Source organism: Nannobrachium achirus (genome assembly GCF_963921795.1).
Source record: "Nannobrachium achirus genome assembly, chromosome: 9".
Lineage (NCBI taxonomy): Eukaryota > Metazoa > Chordata > Actinopteri > Myctophiformes > Myctophidae > Nannobrachium > Nannobrachium achirus.
In genome coordinates this window covers 64674488-64683754 of record NC_137818.1, presented here as the reverse complement: position 1 = coordinate 64683754, position 9267 = coordinate 64674488, and the positions used below count along the sequence as shown (strand labels likewise).

General features: G+C 44.0%; 1 protein-coding gene across 1 annotated transcript; it reads right to left on the bottom strand.

Moving 5' to 3' along the window:
- Positions 1-8372: 8372 nt before the first annotated feature.
- Positions 8373-9047, bottom strand: LOC308291072 (uncharacterized protein; the record flags this gene model as incomplete). Its single annotated transcript, XM_080732986.1, has 1 exon — positions 8373-9047. One exon carries the CDS (start codon positions 9045-9047, stop codon positions 8373-8375), a length of 675 nt encoding a protein of 224 aa, XP_080589112.1.
- Positions 9048-9267: the final 220 nt, after the last annotated feature.

Here is a 9267-nt window from a genome sequence, read left to right as displayed (position 1 = left end):
CCTAGGAAAATCCTTGACAGCTGCTGAAAGTTGGGGTCCCATTAAATTAACTATACAGGAAAAAAAAACACATCAAAATAAATATGCTTTAAGTAGCATGTGAGGGGTCAATTGCAAGCATTTGTTTTGCACCAAAAAAAATCCTAAAGGTAAAGGCAGCTCCCATAAAACTGTGAAAAGTGATGACTCATCACTAAACCATAGTTTTGTTTGGCCTTTTTTAGCCCAAGGAATGTTTTTCATGCAAAACAAATGCTTGCAATGGATTCAGAATCATTAAAAACCTCTAGTTTGACCCCTCACATGCTACTTAAAGCAGATTTATTTTGGTGTGTTTTATCCTGTATAGTTAATTTAATGGGACCCCAACTTTCAGCAGCTGTCACAGATTCTCCTAGGGAAACTGAATTCCAGTCTTTGTGAGATGTGTTACTAGACACCTTTACAAACACATTGGTGAAGAAATGTTTTGGTAAGGAATTTATTCCAGGATTTGACACTATTTCGGAAGATATCCCCTGACACTTTTCTAAAATATTCTATACTTTTGCATTCAAAAAGTCTGTCAGTATACAAGCCTTTTCAGTTGTTTATGGACTTTATGAGCACTGGAAACATTAGCAACTACCTCCACAAGACATTCTAAACATGGGTTATTCATTTTGGTGTAGGCTATACTGTACACTACTATACAGTAGAAGTATTAATCTAACAGTGAGAGTGTACAAATGTAACCAAAAGGGACCCGTAATAGTCCATTTGATCCCATTTTCCACATTCTCAGCGTTACAAATAGTTAATAACACTGAGGATTTGACTGCGTATGGGAATGCAGTGGAGTAGTCGCAGAAGTGAGTGCAAAGCCTCAGCACTTTACAATGCCAGCGTTGCCATTGAAACCAAACCGCCGTTCCGCTCGTAAGACAAACGTCTGTTGACATGAATAACGTGTGTTCAATTTCAATTTTGTCACACTGCATGACGGCAGGGCTGAGTTCAGTGTACTGTCAAGTTCTCCGAAACATCTTTGTCAGGGGCCTGGCTGTAGCTTTGCATTTGCAGTGAGGATTTATTTATTTGTTTTGTTCTGTAGCAAACAGGCCCTCCGTTTTTCTCCCTTAAAAATACAATCTGTCAGTTTTAGAGGAAATTGGAACCCCGGGTCTCCTGCTAATATAGTATCTACCATTGAGACAGACAAGCCCTTGGCTGGGGGAGATTGGCTATAGGGCTCATGAGCCAAGTTGCTATGGCTCGTACATTTCTGAGTGGCCCACTTAACAGGCCTATATTGTGTTTAACACACAACAAAAGACAAAAGAATTACAAATTACAATTTGACAAAATTGACAAAAGAAGAAAAAAGTTCTGGATTGAAGCTTCTACTCTGAGAGTGTACACAATAAACAAATGTGTTTCGTGTTTTTTGTCGCATTCCTAAGACAATAATTTGATTACAATAAATGTACCGGGGGGATGGGGACCCGAATGCATTTGGGTCCCCATCCGGAATCAATGGGGGTGAATTTACTATAATACTTTTTTTTGTTGTCATCGGAATGCAACAAATAGAAAAATAAAATCACACCCGTGTGAAGTGGAGCTGTGTGTGTGTGTGTGTGTGTGTGTGTGTGTGTGTGTGTGTGTGTGTGTGTGGATCATGTGTACCGATTTTTGTGACATTTGAAGAAAATATGTAGGAAAAGGAGCAAAAAGTGTGTTTTGGAGAAAATTCAAGATGGCGGAAAATCTATCATGGAGCAAATGGGCGTGGCCTATATGGGGAGATGCGTCATGACCCAAGGAATCCAGGGAAAAAATATTTTTAATTTTCCGACCTACGGTTCAAGAGTTACAGGCCAAAACGTAAAGTGGGGTGTTATGGCGCCACCATGCGGCCAAATGACACAATTATTTTTTATTTAATCCTTGAAATCATTATGAACCTCCTCTCCAAGTCTTGAAACTCTAGCCCCTATGGTTTGCGAGAGACAAATAATTGAATGTGAGTTTTTGCAATTCCCATTATAAGTCAATGGGGAAAATTAATTCACTAATAAATTAATATCAATTAAACTATAGAACCTTTCTCTTAGAAAAGTAATAGCCCACGATTCCCGAGTAAGCCGGTCGATTTGACATATGGCGCGAGTGTGTGGTGGCAAAACTGTGGGACTAGTGGCGTGCCGAAGTTTAGGAAGTTCAGGCTACATACACACACACACACACACACACACACACACACAGACAGACCCACACGGCCACGTATAGGGAGCCTGTGCTTCACACAGCTCCAAAAAAAGGGTTAGTGAACTCAAGTCTCCGTGGCGTGAGTAATCAATAGAAAAAAAGTAATCTTCTAAAAGAACTACTCCTTTAAGGGGTAAATGAACACTGATGATTCTAGTGTATAATGTACTTTAGCCTACAGTACGTGCTTCTATAAATCAACTCTCACCTCCTCTATCAGCCCCGGTGGTTAACGGGCAGAGGGAGTCGCATCAGCCCCGTGCTTTGATGGTGACACGGTGATTCATGGCTCCCAGGAAATGTTTGTTTTCCTTGCGGCTCCGCGTTTGTTGGCTAGCGTGCAGTCTATCACCGTTTCGTGCAATGCAAGCGAATTATTTGGGCCAAAATGAGGGGAAAGAATTTTCGGAGGCAAGCTTTTTTGGCACGGGAAGAAATAAAGGGGGCGGGGTTCGTAGCAAGGAGACTATAAACTTTGAGGCGGTAGTGCTGCATGCTGCCGTGGCCACTTTTTCCACCGCTGTTTGGGTTCAAAGGTGGTCAGGGATTAATAATACGTCTGCGTGCTGGAGACGAAAGTCAAAGGGACAATCTCTCTTTATTTCCACTACACTCCTCCCTTCTACCCCCCCCCCCTCTCTCTCTCTCTCTCTCTTCTCTCTCTCTCTCTCTCTCTCTCTCTCTCTCTCTCTCTTTCTCTCTCTCTCTCTCTCTCTCTCTCTCTCTTTCTACTGACCTTATAGCGTACCTGCTCCTTCCCTATTTCTTTTCATCTTCGAATAAGTATAGAGCAGGGACGTGCAGAGAATGTTAGAGAGGCAGGGGCTGACATTTCTAAAAGGGCCGCTTGGTGAAAATATCGAAAATAGCCGACCTCCAAGCTCACAACGCGTCACGTTATTTTCAGTACTTGATACCACACTGAACTAAGCATTATCAAGTCAATACTTGAGATGTGGCGTAACGGCATGGATTTCTACACAGAGAGGGCAATTCTTTCAACATAAGATGCTGCATTCAATTTCAGGAGGGTTTGGACAAGGCAATTCTCTTCAATGCTGCCTTCAGGTATGGCATGGAAAGAGGGCATTTGCAATTCTTTCACCATAGTAAAAACTGCATTCCTGGTCTGGAGAGGGCACTTTTTACAGAAGGATAAAGGGGCAGGGGCTCAAGCCCCCTTTCATGTCTATGTGTGCACATGGCTGGTATAGATGACTAAATGCAATCAACTATCAGAGGCAAAAGCTGCAATTAAGAACTTATTTCAACGAATCAAACGTTATTCTAACCAATCTCTGTGGTAGAGTATGTTGATACGATACAACTACATCTGCAGTGGTCGGAGGTGGTCTCCCTTCTGTTGAGACATTTAGACCCTGTTGTCGGGAATAGGATAGGGCATCTACAGTTTGACAAGCTCATAACGTCGTTGTCGGGTGGATACCTCGTATCTCCAAGTTTCAAATGTTTACGTTCGTTCGCAAAGTAAAGCCCTGCTTCATCATACAAGGCCGTCGCACAAAAGTAGTGAAAACAGCAGATCTACAAGCACACAACGCCTCACACCCCGAGGCGTTGTGTGCTTGTAGATCGGCTGTTTTCACTAGTTTAAGTCATTTTTAAAATGATAAATGCAAAACAAACGGTTTTGGACATACAAGGTTTTCACCCGACAACGACGATAAGTGCATTATCATGTTCTCCCCGTGTCTCCTAGGGTAGATGAAAACATGCAGTAATCCTGGTTTCTATACTGCCTTCCCCTGGCCAGCCGGGGCTCCCCCAGGCGCGGCAGGGAGAGCAGAAACCAGGATTACGCGTTAGGCAATTCGCACTGGGTGAAAAAATGGGTTACAAAATCGTGGGATAAAAATTATAAGAAAAAATCAAATAAAAGAATAAGCGCATTATCTTTCCCAGGCCAAGAAAGGATGTCCTGGCTCTTGGAAGAGCGGTAGACGTCAGGTCTCTCATGTGGCAGACCCGGGCTTGAATCCCAGATGGATTGCAGCATCAAACAGAACTCCAGTATTACAGTATGTTGATCTTTGCAGCGATTCAACCGGTGGGCCAGGCTTTTCACTACTAGTTTGACACTAAAATGAACGTGATCTGAAAATGCGCGCAGCCCACCCCATGTCCCATGACCACTTTAAGTTAAGAGGTCACATGGGTGGGCCGTGAGTGAACACTTTTGAGAGTGGGCCATGATCCCGAAAAGGTTGAGTCCACTGAAAGAGAACATCGTCGTTGTCGGGTGGAAACCTAGTATGTCCAAAACCGTTAGTTTTTTACTGATCATTTTAAAAATGATTTAAAACAGTGAAAATAGCCGATCTACAAGCACACAACGCCTCGCACCGCGAGGCGTTGTGTGCTTGTAGATCTGCTATTTTCACTAGTCTTGCGCGGCGGTCTGGTATGATGAAGCAGGGCTTTACTTTATGAGGAAAACGTACACATTTGAAACTTGGAGATACGAGGTTTCTGCCCGACAGTGACGATACATTATGTTGATATTTACATACATACCTCCCATGTGACTGTGGGGACAACCATAAAGGTGCTGCTGCTGCTGCTGCTGATGCTGATGATGATGATGATGATGATGAAGCTGATGATGATGATGAAGATGATAGCAAAAGGCCGAGCGGTCAGGAAGCTGTGCTGCATGCTGTGTTGAGGTCACTTTAAAGACGGCAACGGGGGGGCAACCCTCCTCTCCGGGGGGCTTTGAGTCCAGCTCATGTTACGTGAAGTCTATGCAGGTTTCCTGTTTGTCCCTGTGCCAGTTGATTCTTGTCGTCTTACGTAAAGAAACAACACTGTTAAATCCTCAGTGTTAATGTAACGCAGTGAGTAAATAAATGTAACCAAATGGACCCATAAGTAGGGATGGAGCCCTAAATAATAGCTTGATAACCCGATAACACTCATAACAGATTTATTGAGTACCCGGTATCAATACGTTTTGGGCTTATCAAGCTTGTTATCGAGCGGTCCATGACGTCATGTTTAAACAATCAAGACAAGAGGCCATCAAGAAATGATTACAGTACTATTCATAATATAAAGCCATTTAACACTTATTGCACACTAATGATTGACTGTTTTAATGGTATTTAATGATATTTGTTACTTTTGTCAATTGTCATCTTCATAGATGGTGGTCAGCCACAAACTCACAGTTTAACAACTAGCCAATAAAAAAAGATACCAGTTATGTTCTGAATTTGTCGTCTCATGTCTTTCCACATACGCTCAATAGAGGGCTCGATAAAAGCCCGGCCCAATAAGCAGGATCGATAAGGTGCTCATTATCAATAAAAATGAACGAGCTCCATCCCTACCCATAAGGGTCTGATTGGTTACTTTTGTAAACTCTCTGAGTTATAAGTGGATAAATGAACGCCGAGAATTATTACTGTGAATCTTTAGAATGTCATGAATTGTTTGCATGATGTCTGTTATTGGTCACACGTCACAGAACATCGTCATTTAATGTCCGTCGGACCACCTCGATGGATCAGCAATAACTCACAATAGCTGACGAATGGAAGTCAGAGCACTACAGACCATGCCAGTTGAGTGGAGGCAAGAGAGAAATATTAATAACCAAGTTTAGTCGTGTCGAGCGACAAGGTTCCTTTCATTCTATATAATGTCGTTGTCGGGTGGAAACCTTGCATCTCCAAAACCGTTCGTTTTGTATTTATCATTTTAAAAATGATCCAAACTAGTGAAAACAGCCGATCGACACGCACACAACGCCTCGCGCCGCGAGGCGTTGTGTGCTTGTACATCGTCTGTTTTCACTAGTCTTGTGCGACAGTCTTGTATGATGAAGCAGGGCTTTACTTTATGAAAAAAACGTACAAATTTGAAACGTTTTTGCCTGACAGTGACGATAAATACATAAAGCTTTGTAAACCTGTTGTTTTCTTGTTGCATGAATCTTCCATCACAGAGGCAAACAGAGGATCTTATAGCTGAAAAGAAGGCATACGGTAACTCTGGTAGAACTTTATGTTTTAGAGCCTCCTAGCCAGGGGTGTCCTACCAAATTCTGGGCCCTGGGTACAAGGATTCACTGTGGGGCCCCTGTGCTTTAACTATTGAAAAATAGCAGATATACAAGCTCACAGCGCGGCACCGAGTGCCACGCTGCGAGCTTGTAGATCTGCTTTTTTTTTTTTAAACGTGAAAATCTTTGAATATTTCAAATCCTTCTATGTTTCTATGTCAGTGGTGCTCAAACGTTTTCATGTCAAGGACCCCCAAAATGATATGCATTTAGCCACAGACCCCCATCTCACAATATTTAGTTCCAGAGGCAAAATTTGAGTGACAAATGTTCGCTTAAAGAAATACATATATATAAGATTTGCACACATTTTCACGACTTTTCAAAAATTGCAGATCCACAAGCCACGCTGCGAGCTTGTAGATCTGCTATTTTTCAATAGCTAAAGTATAAAATAATTAAGGCCCCTCCACCTTGGGCCCTAGTGACTCAGTCCCACTTACCCCCCTTGTGACGCCCCTGCACCTGGCGATTCAGGTCCAGATAATGTTAATCATCTTTATCTGTTTCCACTGAGGAACCAGCGGTAGTGATTTATTTCGCTCTCCATTCATGCTCTGCATGAATTCTGCATACAAGAATCAGGTCTCAAAAATTACACATTTGGCACAATGAACGCAAACAAAGTAGCCTATATTCTGCCAATATATCGTCACTGTCGGGCAGAAACCTCGTATCTCCAAGTTTCAAATGTGTACGCTTTCTCGTAAAGTAAAGCCCTGCTTCATCACACAAGACCGTCGCACAAGACTAGTGAAAATAGCAGATCTACAACGCCTCGCGGTGCGAGGCGTTGTGTGCTTGTAGATCGGCTATTTTCACTGTTTTAAATCATTTTTAAAATGATAAATAAAAAGCGAACGGTTTCGGACATACAAGGTTTCCACCCGACAACGACGATATCCTATAATTCATTCATTTGTTACTTCATATTTTGCCTGACGGTAAACACTTTTTGTCTTGATTGTTACCCGTGTTACACCAGCATCAGTTTCTGTAGCGCTATAGATCTTCGTCTTTCAAATTCAAAGGGTAAAGTAACATTAGTAGGCTATTACAGCCATTTGCCCAGAAATAAGTTCCGGGGCTTGTTATAAAGAATGTGTTGAGCAGAATCAGCATAGTTCACATTTGTTTATTTGCTAAACATATGCTTTTGAGACCTGATGCACCATAATAAGAGGGACTGGAGAAAGATTCCATGTTCCCCACTCACACAAGCAACAGATAAAACAGATAAAGACAATTAAAAGATGTCTCACGACCAGATACAATATACTATACAACCCAAGGTTCAACGTCACTTTAACCACTTTCTACACGGCATGTAGAAAGTGGTTCTATGTATTGTAATAGGCACGAATTGTATAATCTAAAAAATAAAAATAAAAATCCCTTTAAGAATTTTCAAACATAGCGAAACTCTACAAGCTCACGTACGTGACATGGGATGTGAACTTGTAGATCAGCTATTTTCGCTATTCATCGTACGCCAAAGTACTGTACAGTATATAATGCTTAAGTTAAGACGGCAAGCCGACAGGCTGCCACCGCCTCAGTCTATCACAGGGGTCTTCAACAGGGGGTCCGGGAACCCTAGGGGGTCCTCAGAGTTACTACAGGGGGTCCTCCAAATCTTTGTGTGATAGCTGTTTTTTTTCCACCTTTCTTATATTAACCACTTGAACCCTAGCATCCATAATCGCAGAACTTTAGCCAAAAAATAGCAGATCTACAAGCTCACAACGACTCGCGCTGCGAGTCGTTGTGAGCTTGTAGATCGTCTATTTTCGGCAAGACCGTTCAAGTGGTTTAAATGTGTGAAAACACACATCAACATGAATCCAAAATACACTGTTGATCGTGCTGTCAAACAATGAAACTACCGTATGTATATCTATGAACAGATTGTGGGGGTCCCTGCTTCATCTCTCTCTCAACTAAAGGATCCTTGGCCTGCAAACGTCGAAGACCGCCTCAGTCTGTCGGCCTTTTCACCACAGGTGATCTGGAGGGAGGCGGCTCAGAGTGGTCATTAGTGCCCTGCGGACATGGTGGACCACGCCCCTTCCATCCGCCACACAGAGAACGCGTACCGGAGCCTCTCGTGGGCCAGGTAGTTGCAGCCGGCCAGCTTGCTCTCCATCTCGTCCTCGCTCTGCAGCACCTGGTAGAGGAAGTCGATGTAGCGCGACGCCAGCTTCAGGATCTGTATCTTGCTCAGCTTGTCCGAGGGCAGCGTGGGGATGATCTCCCTCAGGGAGGCGAAGGCGTCGTTCAGCGACTGCGTCCGCTGGCGCTCCCGGATGTTGGCGATCACCCGCTGCGTGTGCGGGTCCTCCAGGGCCGCGGCGGCCACGGCGGAGAGCGGCGAGAGCGGTGCCGGCACCTCCGAGGAAGGTGGAGGCCGCGGCGGCGGCGGAGGAGGGCTCTTCTTCGGCCTCTTTGGTCCCGTGGGGCCCTGGTGGTGGGGGTGATGGTCCGATGGCGCCGGCTTGACCTCCTCGTCGTCCTCCGTCGATACGATGGTGGCGGTGGGGAGAAGATCGTCCTCTGACGGCAAGGTGGTCAGCCGTTTGGGCCCGCTGAGTCGCGGCGGCGGAGCCACCACAACGGGACAAGTGTTGGAGGGCGGTGTGGCCGTCTCTTCCTCCCTGCTCGGCAGCCCACCCTCTGGGTGTTCATCGCTGGGCTGCTCCTCCTCTCTCATAGTTCCACACGCTGACTTAATGCCTTGTCCTTCACTTTCACTTTGCCTTTTTTTGACTCTTTGTCCCAAGTTGTAGATCTCTCTGTATATCCGTCATTCAATGTTATATGAGATACTTCAATGGTTTCCTATGGAAATAAGCTTAGTCTTTTCTGGGATCTCCTTTTAGTTGACCTTGTACCAGTGAACTGTACCGTCATGAAACTGTACTTTTTTCTAT